This window comes from Numida meleagris, chromosome 7 (assembly GCF_002078875.1).
Source record: "Numida meleagris isolate 19003 breed g44 Domestic line chromosome 7, NumMel1.0, whole genome shotgun sequence".
NCBI classification, from domain to species: Eukaryota; Metazoa; Chordata; class Aves; order Galliformes; family Numididae; genus Numida; species Numida meleagris.
In genome coordinates, this window is record NC_034415.1 from 8,912,601 (window position 1) to 8,932,845 (window position 20,245).

Below are 20,245 nucleotides of genomic sequence, written 5' to 3' on the forward strand. Positions count from 1 at the left end.
CCATAAAAAAAAACAACAGAGCTTTGAAAATGAAAATAATTCCTTGTTCTTCCTTTGACTTTTCACGAAATCCTTAATGTGTAAAAAATAATTGGAGACAAAATATTACCGAGACCAGATTGAATATATACAGTAATAATTTTTCTGCCACCTAATTCTAGTCTGTTTTAGTAGACTTTATTCTTAATCTTGTTAAGTATTTGAAATATGACATTCACGGCAATACTGAGCCACGTGTATCATTGTAGGAAATAAATACGCTACGTTATATACTGCAAAGCAATTTATATCTTTGGTTACAGTACAATGATAAAATGTGTGGGACTGCTTTTCTTTTTTTTAGAATAAACATGAGGAACTTTGTTTTTTTAATTTTTAATCTTTGTTGGAAAGTGTTCATTTTGCCATTTAGACTATTAAAAATAAGTATTGCAAAAAGAATTTATATTACACAAATAAAAGTGTAAAACATCATGCTGTTCTTTCTTGAAATAAATGACTCAAGCATTACACCTGTTAAACTTCACAGCATCAGCTGCTTATAACATTAAGACAGCTAGGAAAGTTAATTACCATAATTTAATCCAGTTTATAAATGACTTTACACTGAGGAGGCCTTTTTTGATGAAAATATAGGAAGTTGGCAAATGCCTATAACATCTAATAAAAGCATTTATATGCTATTATGATATCTTTTTTTAAATCCCCCCCCCTTTTTCTTCTGAAATTTCCTCTTTGTTTAGATTTACATGCTTGCAGGAGGTTAAGATCTCTTTTTTCTTTCCTATATTTTGGTTGAAGTTATGCACTTCCCTTTAAGATATGTCATTCTTTGCCCTTGGTATTTTCACTTACATCAAGTCTGGAAAAATTAATGAAACAAGTTATTGGACAAGATATTATATTCTGAACATTTTTTTTTTTTTTTGCAACAAAGATCATTAATGCAAGTTCCATTCACACTCATGTATGACCTAATGAACAGGGCTTGATACTTTGTAGACCTTTCTGTCTAGATAACATTGCCCCATGAGACTAATTCTAAGAGCGGTGTTCTCCATATTAAAAATTCTCTTTGTTTAGTTAATGAAATATCAAGAATATCAAGAATAACTCAATTATTATCTGAAACTTTCTAAAAAATTCATTCATTCATGAAGCTATGTGGATGGTGAATGTGTTCGGGTTTAGCAGAAGAGCTTGTTGAAACATCCTTAATGCCATGGGGCAAAGGTGTTTTCACTGTCAGAAACATGGAAGTTTCATAGTGCAACTCCACAGTATGCAATCAAATTTAACTTTGATTTATACTGGGGAGGATCTAGTCTTTCTTGATGAAAATGTAGGATGTTGGTATTTCTACAGGCTGTAATTCCTAGGTCTCAATATGTGTTGTTTTTTTAAATTTCATTTTATTATTTGCATTTTCATGTTCTACCATGTAATAATGGTCTACCATTACTATTTTAGAAATACTTTAATACTATTTTATATGCTTCTAGTTACTAGTATTTTGGTTATTTAATCAAACTCAGCAATCATGAATTCAGTTGTACTTGTGTTTTTCTGAGTAAAACATGGAATTTTCCATTTTACTTCCTGAGCTACTGTGTAGTTTTGGACAGACAAAACTCTTCCATTTAATCTGTAACATTTTTTGTGTGTATTCATTAAAACTTCAGGGGATATCAAGAAAATCTACCCTATATCCTTCCCATTTTTTATAAGCTAAAGGTAGTTTCTACAATATTCAAATTTTTGAGGGACATAAAAAATTCTGTAGCTAAAGTTTGATTCTTTCCTTTTGCCTTATCTTTTTCAATCTTTTTTTTTTTTTTTAATCTAGAACAGTGTTCATTATCACAGCAGCAAGCTTTCTGTTTGCATTAAAAATATTATCTGGATTTTTTATTATATACAGTCAGTTAATGATTACAATAATTGTTTGGTTTATTATAGAAACTTCTATCGAGAACAGTGTGAATATTTTTATCTTGATCAAATTTAACCTCAAAGAAGAGAAAAGTTCAGTGTATTTACAATTACCTATTTAAACTCACCTTAAGCTTGCAGAAAGGTAACGTAACATAGCAAGTTAATATCCCAAATAAAAAGCATTATTTCCAGTCTTTCTTCCCTGATGCTTCCTCAACTACTCCATCTGTCTGAATCAATCCTATCAACACTGGCACTGCTGCCTGAGCAATGGCATCTGGAACAGAAACAAGAAGTCTGGGGGAGATGTTCCTATGAGTAGCTTCCCTATGAAGATCAATCACAGTAAAATATAAGTTTCAGTTTTCTGACCACGAGGGTGTACACTGTTTTATGTACTCCCCCCCCCCATCCCCATAAAGATTTTCTTAACACCCAAGCCTGTAGAAGTAGCTTGGATAACAAAGAGCCAAAATATTATTGAGATTTCCTATGTCTTGTGAGAATCTCACAATTCAAGCCATCACAACAACTTGGGTGATATAAAAGCCATGGCTCAGTTATGAAATAAAGCAGCAGCGCTCTCAGTCTTGCGATGAGAATATAGTTCATGGCTACTTACATTTGCTTTGATTACGAGCATTGCTCCCTTACCTCACTTAAACCACCTAGAAAATATCAGGAAATGTCTACACTTCAAAGCAGATTCAACACTTAGTCCTATGTGCTTTATTATACTTTTGCTAATTTGATATTGATTGTAGTTTCTAGTGCAACTATGACAAATATTTGCATGTGCTTTTCCTTAACAAGTAGTATTTAACAAGGAACATGTGCATTTAATTAAAAAAAAAAAAAAAGTTGAAGAGATTTGATTTCTGAATCCTGAGTCTCCTGAAAATTAAGTAGCAAAGAAGTTGGCAAGTCTTACTGCCCTATTTCGAGTAAGAATCATATTATCTGTATCCGTGTACTATGCATGTTATATGCATTTACTGCACCAAAATTTGGAAACAGATTCCAATCTCAAACATTCTTTCTATTGTTTTTCATAAATTTGTGAGATTTAAAGACAAAAAATCGCTTTTGCCGCAGATTAAATTACATAATAGTCATGGAACAGTGTAACTAATCAGACTTATAGAGCAATTTAGCTAAACTATTCAGCTAACACTGGAGGAATTCATATTTTCATATTTCCATATTTCTACAACCAATTTAGCTTTTAGCTGAGAGTTCCCCTTTAATTTGAAAAGCTGAGAGGTATTTAATGACTAAATTATACATTAGTTGTTATTGATAACTTGGTAGTTAGGCAGGAGAATGTATAATAATATGTATCATAAAACTGGTAATTTTGCAAAAACTGTATATTGAGAATTGGCAGTACCAATGAGACAGAAAGGGCAAAAGTGTTACAGTCATTTACCAGAGGAAGCAAGAAGGATGGAACCTAAAAATAAATCCCTGGAAACATACGTCTGACCCAGACGGAGAGCAAACCAGCAGACATGCATATTATGGACAGTAATGTGATTTCTTTTGAGAGGTTGGAATGACAGCCCCATAAGGGGTGGTTTGACTGGAGCATGGTAAAATAAAGTGGACATGTAAAATGTCCTGCTTCAGATGTCAAACTATGCGAGAGGCAGTGTTAGGAACTGTAGTGCTATGGACATCAAAAATAAATCAGCAGCTTAGTTGGATTGCATTCCAGGAGAGGAAATAAAAAGCCTGGAGATAACTCAATTTAGTAAATTTTCAATGACTATACCAAAGAAATTGCAACTAAGTTTTAAACTTGCTCGTAAATATTTAAACATGGGTAAGATATCTGTGGAAAGTCTGGATCTCATTTAACCTGCCCTTATCACTCTGATTCTTGGGCTTCAAGACTTTAATTCTTTTTATTCTTGTTATATTTCAAGTCCTAATGTTAAACTTTAACACATATATATATATTAATTTAATACAAGCTATTTTTTTCTTTAAATTTAACATCTATACTTTCAAAGCTGACCACATTAAGGTGGTCCAAAAATTATCTAAAGATGATTTTTACGATGATCCTGACCTTTTTTTTCTTGTGATTTCAAAACAGAAGATTTTGACTTTGTATTCTGATTCAGGAAGGACTTGAATTTTTTTGTACATTTTTCCCAACTTAAGAAAATGATTTTCGATCCAACTGCAGTACAGTTATTACTCATAATATCTGAGGGGGATGCAGTAAAAAATCCCAGTATGCTCAACATTGTACATAGGAACTGAGCCAATAATGGAAAGTCCTTGAGTGGGTTTTGCAATAGGGCAAAACAAACAGTCTCCCTTTACACTATGTGCCCCAGGATTCCTTTGGAGATTTTGTCTACTGCATAGTAATTGTGTTGTGTTCGAAAAAGGAGTGAGGAATCTGAAGTAGGCTGTACTTCAGTACAGCTTCTTTGCTTTTGTGTTTTGCAGATACTTTCTGATTTTTGTATGCATGAAATGTTATTTTAATTTGTGTGTGCTCTTTGTTTCTAATTTTATCATATAAGCAGAATATACAGATTTCATTTATTCTGTATTGCTCAGCTGTCTCCTTAACCAATAAAAGTTGTGAAAAAATAATAGTAGCATTCATATAAGTAAGATGTAGGCAAGGAGCACTAAGTATAAGCTAAAACAAAATGTTCAGCTTTTACTGCATCTTTACTAAGAAGTACTTTTCCAAAAGAGAACTGCACTCTCGCACATTTCCAAAAACTAGTTAGAAGGAAAAATGAATGCCTGTCCTCTCTGTATAAGGCTGAAAGTGCAGGTAATAAAGGCTATTGCACTGGTCCCAAACAGCCTCAGTTCCTGGGGACTTCCCTGTTGCTTCAGGTACAGATGCATGGGAATGTGGCATCTGACACACAGTGTAAATTAAAATATCCTTGAAAAGGGAAAATCGTGGCTCCAGTGTCAGACCTGTCAATGTTGCCAGTGATCTCAGCTGGGGGAGTTCCTCAGTTTCAAGCTCCAGAGCCACAGAATTGTTGCATGGCTTGCAGAGTGAGAGTTACAGAACAGTATAATCATCTTTTGCTCCCTCCCCATCTCTATCTTAATTATCGTTAGAAGGCTGTTTAACCTATGTACGTGTTCTGCTAGCTCAGAGCTGACACAGTCCTGACAGTCTCGGTTTCATCTCTGATTTTTTCTGTGGCACAGCATAAATTCAGAGTCTTGTTTGGATGTTGTTATAGGTCCTTCTAGAACTAACAGATAATAAATTGTTGAAGTTATGGAGAAGAGATTTGATAGATGATTGTTCCCCATGAGATGAAACTAAACAGATAGCCTTAAAAAAATCTCCATCTTGCATAAAAACCTGAAAGTCCTTATTCCACTTTGCCTGGTTAATGAAATTTGTGCAATTTATTTCATTTGCTGGCAGATGAAGTTTACTGTCTCTGACAGAAAAATAAGATGAGAGTGATTGCAGGTCATCTGAATTAGTGGGCTCTTCGAATGAAAAAGTCAGAGCTATACTAACAGTATGAACAATGCTAACAGAAAATGTATTGAAAATTTTATATGCCTATCGGGTACTGCTTTAGAATGTTCATAATTCTGCAATAAATAAATAAATACTTCCCAAAACATTAATCCAAGTCCTGACATTGTGTTTGCTGTTGGTTTATCTAAACCCCCTTCATAAATGTTCATGTGGCTGGTAGCATGACAAGCGTCAGTACTCGGAACATTCAGATGATTTGTGTTATTTCAATTATGCATTAATTAGCGGAAGCCCTAGTATGCTCAATGACACACGAAGGGCAGCAGAACAGTAACTACAGCAATTATTCTCTGCTAAAAGAAGGTGCTGAAAGAAAGGTGCTTTTGTGAAAAATTGCAGAATCTAGGGAGGAAAAAAAAAAGAAAAAGTTTATTGGGCTTACATGGCAGAGGTTTTTATTGTGGAGGAGATGGCAGAAGGTTCTCCATGCACAGAGCAGAAGCTCCCTGCAGCCTGTGGGCACCACGCGGAGCAGATCTCCATCGCAGCCACGGAGGAGCCCGCGGTGCAGCAGTGGGTGCGGCCTGGAGAAGGCCGCAGCCATGGAGCCCCCTCAGGAGCAGCCCCGGGCCAGAGCCGCAGCTGGAGAGGGGCCCGCCGTGGGGCAGAAGGGCTGGGGGAGATAGACAGCACCTTGAGACCCTTCTATTCAATATCAAGACCACATATAGACTAGGTTTTGTAGCCCAGAGGTGCACCTCACCCTTTATAGACATCTGCCTACCATCATGACATGATCCATGCCCCTTGCAGCACTGCTGGAAGACGTTGTGTCCCGGTTGACTCTTACATCTGATTACTGATAATGTGTAATTACTCTGGGAGTTCTATTATTTGTGGAACTGCCAAATACTGTTACTATGCTATTAATCCCACTGAATGATTTATGGAGGAAAGGACTTAGTGTGAACGATAATGGCAGGATCTGGTTTTACCTAATGGTTCATTAGCTATATTGAATGAGAAGTACAGTTTTTCCTCTTCCTCAGACAATCGTCCAAAAATATTAAACCAGTCCAGCTCTGTTTTTTGCTTTGGATTTCTTCTCCCTGCACCACTTTGTTCATCCTTCTATTGTACCAGTCTTCTTCTTCACTACTTCTTCCATCAGTAGTGTCATATACATACAAGGCATTTCTTCTAAATCACTATTTTAATGTCTTAAGAGGGTGATATGAATATGAATGCAGCTTTCTGTTCTGAATTTCCTAGCACTGTCTTATTCTCCTTTATGCTGGCTTAGTTGTCTTCCTTAGAAGCCAGATACATTTTAAGAGAGTCTTCATGAAGAGGACAGTTCTTTATGCAAGACAGTGCACTGCCTCTGCATGGGCATGTAGTTAGGAGTATTAGCTATGTGCAATAGAAAGGACACACCAGGACCGAAATCTCTGCAGAAATGTGTTTCCTTTTTATTAGGAAAGCCTTCTAAAGGCTTAATTATCGTGGACAAAAAAAAAAGTACAGTTTCCCAGGGAAATACTACCCACTGATATCACAAGAATTCAGCTTTGCTTAAGTGCTGGGAGGTATGTTCTCTGTGCACTTATAATCGGGTCATTATCACCATGGTTATGAGTTTTTAACTGACTGAAAACTGTAGGCATTTGCCTCATTAATGCCAAATGTTACGGTTTATTTCTAGGAACTGAAAACCCTGCTGCCCAGGGAAACCTGTGCTGTGATAATCTTTGAAAACAATGCACTTGAGAATAGCCTGCTTAGTTTATGTCAAATGGCTTTACACATATTTTGTTTACTGGTTTTTATGGGCTGTTGGTTGTTAAATAACTTTGGTCTGTTGTATTTTGCTGTGTGAGTTAGTGTTCTTCACAGACTGTGGGTCTAGCTCTCATGAAACAAGTGATTACAGTGCTCTTCGTTCATCTTCAATCACTTCTGGACTGTGCTTGTATCTTAACATATTCTTTGCATTTACATTTTACCATTCCCTCTCCTGTTTTTGCCTTATTTTTTATTGTACGCCTTCAGACAAAACACTTCAGTTGTGATCTTGAGACTGAATATAGCCGTACTTCTGTGTTTGGAAGATAATTAAAGAAGAGCCATTTCCTTTCCAGTATTGCTTCTATCACTGCAGTTTTCTTTCTGTCACAGACACAACATACAAAATTGTCAGTGATTTTAGTAACAGCTGGATCAAGATAGAAGTAACTCATTTGGGAGTAACTCTCTCGAGTGGTTTTATATGACTGGTCCTTAGAAAAAAAATTATAAATAAAACCAGTTTAATGATAAACTCTTTCCCATTCTGCTTCTATGCACACCTACATACGCCACATGTTGTCACTCCCATAATCAAAACAACAGTGATCACTACCTCTGTCTTGCATCCAAGTGAAGAATAAATCTTCAGGAACAAAATGGCACACCGTAATTACATAGACATTTACTAACCTTCTTTATTTTGTGATGTCAAGAGACATAAGAATAAAAGAATGAATAAGAATTGTGTCTGTAGGTCTTACATTTCATAAGGATTCAAGAAGCTGGATTGCGTTATAGACAAATGGTTGAAAATTATAATAATAATAAAAAAATGGATCTTGTGGCCCTGCCTGTGGCAGAAGGGTTGGAACTTGTGTATCCTTAGGGTCCCTTCCAACCCAAGCCATTCTATGATTCTATGAGCTTTGTAAACAGAATTGCGTAGATAAATGCTGAGTATAATCTTTCAGATCTAGGACGAAACTCGTTAGAGCCTTCAGCCCTCTTCTTCTGTCTTCTGGCTATTTATCTTGTTTAATGTACATACCTGTCTTTGTTATTATATAAACAAGTTAGGATTTCCTATATGAGGTGGGTATGCAACAAAGAAAATAAGATTTTATAAAGGAAATTTAGACCACTTTTGAGAGAAGGAGGGGTCTTGAGGATCATGGGTAAAACAGAGTTGTCATTCTGGCCATTTCCCAGGCAAATCTGATAGCCATGCAAGAATCTTTACACTGATTCTGGATGATTAAGCAAAAAACAAGGTAAATCTGGCCCTGGTATAAATATTAAAGACTGCCAAATGTGTGCAGGGAAGAGAGATCCTGACTTTACCTCATTTCCTTGCGCTGTTGGCACTCTGCTAAGAGATTTGGCTGAAGCTGGTTCTGTGTGTTCTCTCCACAGGCTGCTGGCATTGCAAAGGATCTCATTTTCCATTGCCAGGAACACTTGTTCAAAGTGACAGAATGGAGCCAACGAATAGCCCAAGATTTCACTTTTACTTTGTGAAAATGTTAGGACTTGGAAAATACAAAACAAGGTGGAGATAGCATAATCCAGTTGCAGTCATTCACACATGTTGGTGGTAGCACAGACACCATAAGAGCACCAGGTGATCCTAAGCAACACGAACTGTCATGGATTATTTTAGCAAATCTCCATATTGCTTTCAAAAGAGATTGTTGAAATAGAAGGCTTCCTTCTGTTCATAAGAGTTATTGTCAGGTGTCTACTGCTCAGTGGAGGCTCAAATTTTGGAAATGAGCTCTTTGACCTTATAACATAGGCTTATTCTCCAGGAGATTTGAAGTAGAACATAGTACTTGAAGTAACAGATGATAGAATCACCTTTATTCAGAAACAAGTCAGAAAATAGAGGTAAATGTCAAAAACATCTAGGATGATAAAGCAAAGAGAGCAAGGAAGTTCCAAGACAGTAGGTGGGAGCAGCTTGTTCAGGTGGATGATAGAGGAACTGGTTGTATTTTGGCGGTAAAGGAAAGTGGGAAGATATCCCATGACCAACATTTTCTTCCACAGCTCTGTTTATATTTCTTTTCTTTCATTTTTACTGTCCTCTTTCTGCCTGGGCTTGGTATGAAGGAGAAAGAATCAAAAGCCATGAATTTTCAAAAGCATCCAATCCACTTAAAAAAAAATAAAAGAAGTGAGATCTTGGTACACCCACCTGTCTTCAGGATTTGGGATTTTATCTTGCTACCTATCCAGGCTAAAATAATGGTTAAGACACTGCCTTGCTGTCAGCCAGCCCTCTGGGCATCAGAGCAGTGCTACAAAAGTGGCAGCATTTCATTGCTGAGGAACTGCATTAGGCCCCATTTTTTTCACTTAGGGTAGCATTTAAAAAGAAACTCGCTTTTGTAATTGTTTTGTAGACAATTAAGAACCATCTACATAATCCAAAAATTATATAAACTACTTGTCTTTATTATTGTTGATGTTATTATTCTTAATAATGTATTTATTTGTTTAACAAACTACATGTTGCCAAGCACAGTCCTCAGCTGTTAAAACAAAGCTCTATTTGTGGTGGCTTTGTTGTGATACATATCGTTGTATTTTGATCCTGTGGTTAGATCCTGTGATTACAACAGGCAGGATGTGACCTAATCTTACTTTAGATCTTTCCTAGATGGAAAATGTTGCTCCACCATAAGTACACCTCATAAAAAGTTTTCACTTCTGAATCCTGCTTTGCTGCACAGAAAGAGTCCATTTTTTACTGTGATTTCAACAAGGAGTTGCCACGTGCACAATTGTCATCAGTGAAAATCTTACTCTGCATTTTTTATGAACTGTATTTGGTAAATTCATTCGATTCCCATAGGTATGAAGAAATAAATCATCATTAGACATTGATTAGCTAAAATACTGGTAGTGGTGCCCTGCTATAGAAATAGCACTCTCCAAAGTTTGTTGTACTGGTGGAACATTTGCAGTCCTATTTTCATATATAAAATGAGCTATTTCATCTTAATTGAGTGTGAAATATACAGACAGCTGAATTAAAGGGAAACTTTACGAAACAAGCTTCTGAACTCTTCGGTCTGTTTTGAATAATGCAGCAAATGCTTTTCCATTCCCTTGCCATCAGGTAACAGAAACGCGGACTGGTCCTCTTGGCTGCAGTAACTATGACAACCTAGATTCTGTCAGTTCTGTTCTGGTTCAGAGTCCTGAAAATAAGATTCAGTTGCAAGGTATGTAGGTGTAATTTCATTAATTTGTTTTGGAACAGGATGACATTTATCACACTATTTGTTTTTCTTTTTTTTCCACCTCATAAAAGGTCATTTTTTTTCTTGTGTGTGTGTGTGTGCAATAAGTACATTCTAGGCAAAGCGAAGGAAATGTCAATAACTCATGTTGCCTTTCAAATCGAAAAAATTTCTTTACCCATCAGAAAATAATCTGAATAATGCTGTTAACATTTTGCATCCCTACTTAGCAATGACTTGCTCACCTTTAACAAAGCCCGAATTCCAATAGATTCTACCAAGCAGGGAATGACATTTCCTGTGCTCAGCCTGCTTTGCACATTTTGAGTAGTAACCTGTCATCCCACTGGAATGAATGGAGTCACCAGAGGAACGGGGCACAGATTTGCAAAGTCCTTGAGTAATGCAGAGTGCAAAGGCTCCTCCGGGACTTATAAGAAAACCCGTAAGGTTAGACATCTCACTCATTAGATAAATATGTGTAAAATGGTATCATTTCTGATTTGTTTTTAAAAATTCCAGTAGGTGCATATCCCAGACTGGACATTAGGCACCTAAGCATTGTTGAAAGTGAGCCTCTAGTAATTGTCTTTTGTTTTGTTCATTTTCAGTTACACAAATGCAACATGAACAACTTTGTACTCTTGATCTGAAAGCAGACTAAATTCTCTATGATTTATATATTTATGCATAGCTGTACATTCAAGGACAGAAGAATATGGGTCTTAATCAAACAGTTATTTCAAATTGTAAAAGTTATTGGTATTGGTTCATACATGAGTTGGACATATTGTGTGAAGCTGTTGCTGATTATTAAGACTGGCTGCTAAGGAAAGATTACCTTGTTTAAAACATCCATGGGTTGGTTGTTTTTTTTTGCCTTTTCTTTCTCTTTCCATTAGGTGAGAAGATTTTAAAAGGCATGATTTCACAGAAAATATATGTATTTTTAAAAAGAACTTGTCATTTTCACTGGAATGGAATGAATGAAATGCATGCATAAATCATTTCCCATTTTAAAGGTCTCCAGAATTTGCATGTTTGTCAGTTAAAATCTGGAAATTAATCTTTGCTTCAGTCTGAGAGCTGTTTGACACATGCCATTACATTGTCATGAGAAATGTAGTGACACAACTGCTAAAACTATTTCATACTTATCATATGGGAACTGAACAAGACAGGATTGCTTATTTGGGCTTTCTTTTTCGATCACAATTCTAAGTTTTTTTTCATAAATACATGTGTATACTTGGGTAGCAAGAGTTTTAGAATTTTTGATATCAGGCAAAGAAAGGTACAAACAAACCAGCTTTTAGCAATATTGTTATGCATTTATAATATGGCTTTCTACCTGGAAAGATTATAAAATTACTGTTACAAATATAATTTTTATTTACCTAATATTTAGGAATAAATCTCTATGAAATTGTAAGATAAACATATATCACAAATAACCAATATACTGAGAAAGAAGCTCCACTTTTTCCAGAGAGATTATTTTTGCTCCAGAATATAATCACAACTAACAAATCAAAATTTACAATGTACTTTACTCTCTGGTCGGTTTTGTTCATGGTTTTTTTTCCTATTGCTTGACTATTGTAGCCAAAGAACTAATAGTTGCAGCTAATTTACAGAGTTTCTATATAAAATACACATTCCCATCATTGAAATCATATTAACAATGATCAATTTTCTTCAGATGAATAAAATTCTGGTCAAAAATATTGTAATTTTTTTTTATTCTGATACCTCAGTACGACATATGTTTTTGCAAGACCTCTGCATGTCATGACACGGTAAACTGTGAAAATGCTTTGCAAGGGGATATGAGACATAGCAGAAGGATTTTAAATAACAGACTTCCTTCCTTTCTCCACTCTAAACCTTTAGTAGAATTAAGAATGAATTCTTTTTCTCAGGATTTTATAGACTTACCAGGAATATCCAGCAGACTGTCCCTTAGCAATTTGAAATCCCATAGGAGAGGAGGCATCTATTTGAAAACAGCTGTTTTTAGCTGGTTCCAGTGCATGCTGCAGTCAGAGGACTTTCTGTGGTAATGGATCAGGTCCCATCCTGCAAGGTCTGCTTGAGGTACTGGCAGATGAAATAGGAGTAAACCACTTCATAAGTCCATACACTCAAAAAATCAATAAGAAAACTGTTCTTTATTTGATTTTTTCTCAAAATGACATAGTTACACTTCATATGGAATCACTGTACACATATTTTTCCAAATCACTTGGTTAAAAGGCTGTTATATGTCAATGTTTAGAAATGAAATATAAGGCTAATTTTATTTTCATAAAATTCCTTCCAGCTCTGTTTTCCAATTCTTCTTATCCTGGATATACAGAAGCATGGAAAAATAACTAGAATAATTTAAATGTGTCTGTATTTCAGGCATACCTAATTGTGTCAAAACCAACACTGAAAATAAGTCTGGTGTTTACCTTCAGATCTGTCTTTCTGCTTGTACAGCTTCCTTACTTTCATTGTTACTCTCTTCAAAGTTGACTTCCCTTCAACACTCTCAAAATTTGCATTAGCTTCTAGTATAAGGACTGTAAATTATCTGCAAGTTTCCAGACTGAAAACTTACAGCTGAGGCTCTTCATTCAGTCTCCTAACAAGGAGAACTTGATGTAATCCATTATTTCTGTTTTTGACAATCCCTCCAGAAAGAAATACACTAGTATATGATCTGAGGAATACATGTTGGTAGCTATTGCAATGAGTGTTCCATACTGAGGCAAAAGTGTAAGATATATGAGGGGTGCTCCAAAAGTAATGCCTCCTATTTTATTATGTTGGCCCACAATGTCAGAGGCTGATGTTGGTGGTATAACAGTAGAGGCTGAACCTTCGAACCAATATTCCTTTACTTTATTCCTGTGGCCGTGCAACAGATGGCAGTAGAGGAGTCTGAAAGGGGTCAGACGTGGAAGTGCATAGGATGCAAAAGTATGGGATTGAATTCCTCGTGCAGAAAAAATGGCACCTGCTGACAATCATTGATGTTTGCTGAATGTTGATGAGCACAGCGAGGGGTGGGTGGTGGTGATTCAGCAGTGGTGATAGCAACATGAAAGATCAGCCATGTTCTGAACAGCAAAGCACAGCTGTTACACCACAAAATGGAGAGTATCTGAACCAACTCATCTGCATAGCTTGGTGGATTATGTCCAGAAAACTTTGTACAGGTGAATATGGCTTTCAATACATTGGAAACAATACTGGCAACATTGGAATATTGCAAATTTTGCACCAGTTGTGTCCAACAAATGCACAAACAAGAGCAGAAAGAACATCGTATGCAAGTTTGTCAGAACCTGTTGAACCAATATGAGGCAGAAGGTGACATTTCCCTGGATTGCATCATTAGTAGTGATGAGACCTGGTGTCACCACTATGAGCTGAAGTTAAAATGACAGTCCAGGGAGTGGTGACATGTGAATTCCCTATTGAATAAAAAAGTTCAAGACAGCCCTCAGTGGGAAGGTGATATGCACTGCCTTTTGAGATAGAAAAGAAATGATCATTCTGGGTTTATCAGAACTCAGAGAAATCATTAACTCTGACTGCTACATCATGACACTGACTAAGCTGAAAGCTGGAACTTCCAAGGTGAGGCCAGAGAAGAAGACAACCATTCTCTTGCAACAAGATAAATCCAGGCCTTGTTTGAAGACTGTGGAGCACATTGCCAGTCTTGTTTGGATTGTCTAACCGCACCCAGTTTATAGTCTGGATGTGGTGCCTGCTGACTTGGTCTGTTCAGGCTGATGAAAGGTGGACTATGTGGGCAACATTTTACTAGCCACTACGCTGTTGTAGCTGATGTGAAACAATGGGTCACCTCCGCTAGTACAGATTTTTTACAAAGGTAGCATGCAGGCTCTTGTTCATCACTGGTGAAAATGAATCACTAATGGTGGTGCACTAATGGTGGTGACTGTTTAAAAAGTGTTTTGTAGCTGAGAATTTGCTTTATCAAATAGTGTTATTATGCTTTTAGTAGCTGTTGTAGTTTCCATGGAAATAAAGGAGGCATTACTTTCAGAGCAACCTATGTATATATTAAATTAATTCTTAGGCAAGAAAATTCATGACATAGTGCAAATGTTAGAAGGATATGTAAATTGTCCTGCACTGTTTCTTTTTGTAGCTTATTTAACTGAGTTTTATTTATTTTATTTTTTATTTTTTTAATCATCTCATGTTGGTAGGGAAATCTGCTTGGCTTGGGTATTCTTTTGAGTTTAATAACATAATACTTACTATATTTCCTTAAGGTCTTCAGGTCATCCTGCCTGAGTATCTGCAAGAACATTTTGTCCAGGCAGCTCTGAGCTATATTGCCTGCAATTCAGAGGGAGAGTTCATCTGCAAGGACAATGACTGCTGGTGTCAGTGCGGTCCCAAATTCCCTGAGTGCAACTGTCCCTACATGGACATTCAAGCCATGGAAGAAAACCTGCTCCGCATAAGTGAAACTTGGAATGCATATAACAGTGAATTTGAAGAATCCGGTGAGATGTTTTATAAGATTTTTGTCTGTTTGACTGTATCTTATAAAACGTATTTATACAACAGACTACATCTGAAGTCTCCAGGATGGTTAATAGATCTAAAGCTAAACATATTCTTGAATGCATCCTGGATCTCAGTCTTAATTATTAAAACATTCTGATAAGAATTGTTGTCCTCACCTCCTGATGACCAGTCTGGGTAAGTACATTAGAGTCTAAGCAGGCTGTGCTGAAAATGCATGTGGTATACTTTGTGGAGTCCAGGGCTATGAGGACTTGATCCCTTTTGGAGAGAGAATTCTGCTAGAGGAGTCGGAAAGCAGAACAAGCCAGGAACAAAGTCAGGCTGTATATACATTGAAAAGGTATTCTGAATTTTTATTCTGCAGTGTGGCTGAAACAGCTGCTTCATTTCACATCCGTTTTTCTGTGCTGGATTGGTGTTTCTGTTGTACTTCCTTTTCATCCCATCGCTCCAGAGATGCTATGAACCTGACATGTTGGGCACAGCCTGCCCTCTATTTACCAACAAGTTAGTAGTTCAACCCATTGTAGTTGGTAACTTGTTTCTTTATATGATTTCTGCTTCACCTGGGCCTATCCATGTTGCCTCTAGAACACTTCTGTGCCACATCAGTTTTCTCTAAAGCATTGAGATTTGTTTCATACATCATTTCACCTGTCCTGATCATCAGAACTTTCTGTTCCATAGGGATCCTCAGGTAAAATCAGCTTCTGAACAACTGTTTTCATTCAGTAATATCAGTAACAGCTGTCTAACCAGATGGTGGGAAAAGTAGGGAGAGCTCAGCAGACCTGGGAAAAATAGTGAAGAAAAAAGAGAAAAGAGTGAGATAGGGAGGAAGTACAGAAAAAGCAGAAATTGTCATTTGAATTAAGTTGTGTAGGAGAAAGACAATGAGTAAGTGGCAGAGAAGGGGAAAATGATCTCTCTGATCATGGGAAGAATACGGGCAAGAAGAAATATCTGTGCAATACTTAACTGTATTACTACTTAACTGTAGTACATTATCAGTGTACATTCATTTATTTACATTTGTGGTACTGTTAAAGACTAATTTAGTAATTCAAGAATTTCAAAAGACCCTGTATCTGTTACATTTTTCAGTTACTATAACTTCTAGTGAAAGTGCTTTTGAAGATCTCACGTCCTTTTCCAACTCTCAGTCTTACTCTTAATATGAAAATACCAGAATTTTCTCCTTGGAGAATATTTCTGCTTGGAGGATCACACACTTCACTGATTATAAAAGAATTAAATTATACTTCATTTCTGTGAATGTTAACCCAACATTTATTCATTGACTATTTTAACACCTTTATGCATTTCTGGAATAATGCTATCATTTACTGCTTTGCAAACTGAAAGAAGTGTTGTCTAGGAATTAAGAGTCAGAGTAAGAAAGTACAGTATAATCCAGTGCACTAACTACTGGCCCACATAACCTACCACAAATTGCAGTGGAATGAATGAATGAACTCCATACACTGAATCTTATGATCGCCACATTCACAAAAAGTTAATCACAAGTGTATTCATTTTCTAAATGTCTGGCCATCCTAATCCTTCCTTACTTTAAATACAGCAAAATAGTTATCTGAATATAGAGAAATTTTTTTCTCCATATAAAAAGCTATAAAACTTACTGAGTTCAGTTGAGATCTTGCACATTATCTGTCCACAGAATTTAGCCTGAAGAGGAAGTAAATATTCTATTTGAAATTGCTTGTTTATAGTTAGTGTTATCTTTCCTTCTGTCTGTTCAAGATAAAACAACAGAGGTACAGATTTTTACAAGTGAGAAATGGTAGTTTTTTAATATCTAAATCCCATTTAAAATCAAGAGGTGGCTACATTTAGTTTGTGTGTTTGGAACTCTCTACTTGAATTGAAAGAAAGAAAGAAAGAAGAAAAGAAAGAAAAAAGGAAAGAAAAGAAAGAAAGATGGAAGGAAGGAGAGAAAAAAAGAGAAAGAAGAAAAAAGGAAAAAAGAAAAAGGAAAAAGAAAAAGAAAAGGAAAAAGAAAAAAAGGAAGAAAGGAAGGAAGGAAGAGAGAAAGAAAGGAAGTAAAACACAAGATCCTTTTTTCTAGGGTTTACTGCTCTCTTCCAAATTACCCAGTTTCAATAGTACATTGCCTTTTAAATCAGGAGACATAAAAGAAAATTGTGTCTAGGTAGTTAAAAGGTCAAAGATCTTGTACACTACAATTACAACTGAAAAAAGGTAACAATTTAGCATGACTTGTCTATGCATGCACGCACATGTTAGATTAATTCAAAATTGGGTGCAATGAAAGCATGCATTTTATGAAAGATTTCTGCCTGTTTTTCTTACTTAATGACTCTGGTCTACAGTATGGTTTTGCTGGTAGTGATTATGAACAATAGAGGTTAGACAACCAAACACAGTTCCTGTTCAGGATTGGTCATTGTTACATGCAGATTTGCAGATTTTATTTCACTCAGGTTCTTCTGGCATCTTTTAACAACTCAAACCTCATTTTTGAGAACATAGAGCATTACGTTAGTTATCTTACAATAAATTTTGCTGGCTTTTTCATGTCTCCAGCTACCCTCCAGAAATACATACTTGATCACTACTACCTCAGTGAGTTTCATATAATTTTGTAATATTGAGGTCTGCTCTAAGTTTTCTCAAGGAAATGACAAGAGCTACTTTAAAATTGTTTACTCTGAACCATCTGCTTATTCCTTATCATATCTTGTGGCCTTCAGACTTAGCTACTACCCTTGCAAGATAAGCAGCTGTTTCCTTATTGAAAATCTATCCTAAAGCTGTTCAACATTTATTAACAGATTTCATTAGCTTCTGAAGGCCTTTGGCTGAATTAATGTGTTAACAAAGTTCTTTGAAAACATTATTCCAGGAATCTGTGTTCTTACATCGTATCATCTAACACTTGACCTTAAAAATATCACCTCTAATGGAATCAGAGTTTCTTTTATCCTCTATCTGCATGAAAGCAGCTTTTCACAAGAATTGGTAGACTAAAAGGACATCTAGATAATCTCTGCTTGACCTCTTACCAGGTTTCAGTTTCAGTGAGATCCCAGAATATCAAGCCCAGTTACATTAGTTAGGTTGAAGTGCTGCAATCCTCATTCATATGCCTGTAGTCCCCTTGCCCGCCTCCCAACCCCCTTTCAATGTGTTGCTCTTTTTAATTTGCCACTTCTCCTGTATCCCTATCCATTTTACTCTTTGTATTAGGAGCATGTACATGTACGACTTCCTCTTCTACTCCACTTTCTCAGTAAAGATAGACTTTCCCATTCAGGAAAAAGGTTTGATCCAAGCACTCAAATGCTAATAAGTTTCACATGATAAAGAGTGTCAAAAGATTCCTTAGGAAAATTCTCAATTTCATAAAGTATATAGGATAGGATAAGACTTTAAACACTTGTGATGTGACTCACTGATGTTGGTGATACTATCAGTGAACATGTTCTCTTGTACATTGCTGGTTTTGGAAGTTTTGGGGACCCTTTTGGCAAGGCTTAGCAATGTAAAAAAAGAAGATCTAACACACAATCCTGTCAGCCTCTAACTAGCAACAAAGTATTTTATAGAAATTATGACCCACTGCTCTAAATTGCATGGAAGCATGAATACTCATGCACAGGCTCTGGATTCTTACAGCAAAGACACAATCATGCATTGTCAATACCAAAATCCTGGTGTGGTTGGATGCTGGGTACCTTTGGAAATCTAGCCACTTCACTCAAACAATTTAAATTAAAGCAATTTTATTTTAAGGTGATCTGCCAAAAGAATCTGTAGTAGTCCTTGTTCCAACTTCCTCTCATTCTATTTAAAGTAAACAAAATACATTAAAATAGGGACATGGACAATGGGAGTTGTCAAGCCATAGAAGATGGCAAAATTTTATTTTGATAATTTCTTTTTTTTTTTAATCAGTAATATTTAGGAGACTTCCTGAGAAAAAATTGAAGTAAAATCTTCATTCCAACCATTTATTTTCACATATCTCACACAAAATGACAGCTTTCTTCTTACTCGTTGTATATTTCCCAAGTGCTGAGCAGTTGGTATATTTTTTCCCTCAAAGGCAAGAAAATCTCTTTCAGAATAATTCCTTGAAAGGCATTGGATAAAATGCGCAACAAATATTATGAAGCGCGTTTTCAAAGTAATATGCTTTGAAGTTGAAAATTTATTCTTTCAAGCATTCAATACAAACACAAAGTACTGTGGAAAGAAATAGCATGCCTACAACATGTTGGACAGAAATCTTACTGTCGTAGTTGGACTTAAGCTGATTCAGTGAAGTACTGAAATATGTGCTTAATTTAATCAGTTGTAATCCACTAACTTCATAGATTTGAGTTGTGTGCTTAAATGTTAGGCGTCAGTTTAAATGGATCAGAAACAGGGCCATCTAGGGCCTCGAAAAACTTGGCCCAGCGAACATGAAAATTCTTTATGCTACCTGCAATGTTTCTTCACAGACATAATTAAGCATCAAAAATTCTTTTATAAATAGTTTTTGAATGTATCCTTCTACAACTTTAAAAAAACAGATTTCTCAAAACAGGTTCTCAAAATATAGATTTTTCTCAATCACTCTTCTGACTAATACCTCTGCCTTATAGATAATTTAAAAGGTATATTTCATTATCACAGAAGTAAAAGTGGTGTAAATACAGTCAAGGGTAATAGATATTAGCTTTCAAACTAATATATGCTGAAGCTATTTTTTCATTGTTTGTACTTTCTCCATTATTGCTTTGATTTCAGAGTACTCGCTGAACTGAATTTCTTTTGCATCCTGTTTCTGGATGTGGACTTCATGCCCAGTTTATTTCATAATTCTAGAGTAACTTATGAATGTCGTGCTGTTGAGCATTGGTTAACCTTTACACATACTGATTTAAAATAATCTGAAAAACAAATCCACATTTTTCACCTAAAAATTAAATCAAAATCCTTAGTTAATGTATAGCACTACCCTCAAAGTTATCACAGTGTTTTTTTTTTGTTTTTTTTTTTTTTGCATCAGCATAGATTACTTTTGAGACTTTACATTCCTGTTTTCTCAGTTTTATTACTTTTTTCCATTTATTTGAATTAATAACATTCCTCACATCCCTTGTATAAATGAATTGGATTTAAAGAACTGAAAAAAGTACATTCTAATAGAGAAGGTGATAAGCTCATTACTGAATTATAAGTCAGTAACACTGCA

General features: G+C 35.9%; 1 protein-coding gene across 1 annotated transcript in view; it reads left to right on the forward strand.

The window, feature by feature from the left end:
* BRINP3 (BMP/retinoic acid inducible neural specific 3) overlaps nt 1-20,245 on the forward strand; it is a 188,484-nt gene that overhangs the window by 119,948 nt on the left and 48,291 nt on the right. The window contains exons 4-5 of the mRNA XM_021405499.1: nt 10,335-10,440; nt 14,757-14,993. Coding sequence (XP_021261174.1) covers nt 10,335-10,440; nt 14,757-14,993 — 343 coding nt within the window. The remainder of the gene's footprint in view (nt 1-10,334; nt 10,441-14,756; nt 14,994-20,245) is intronic.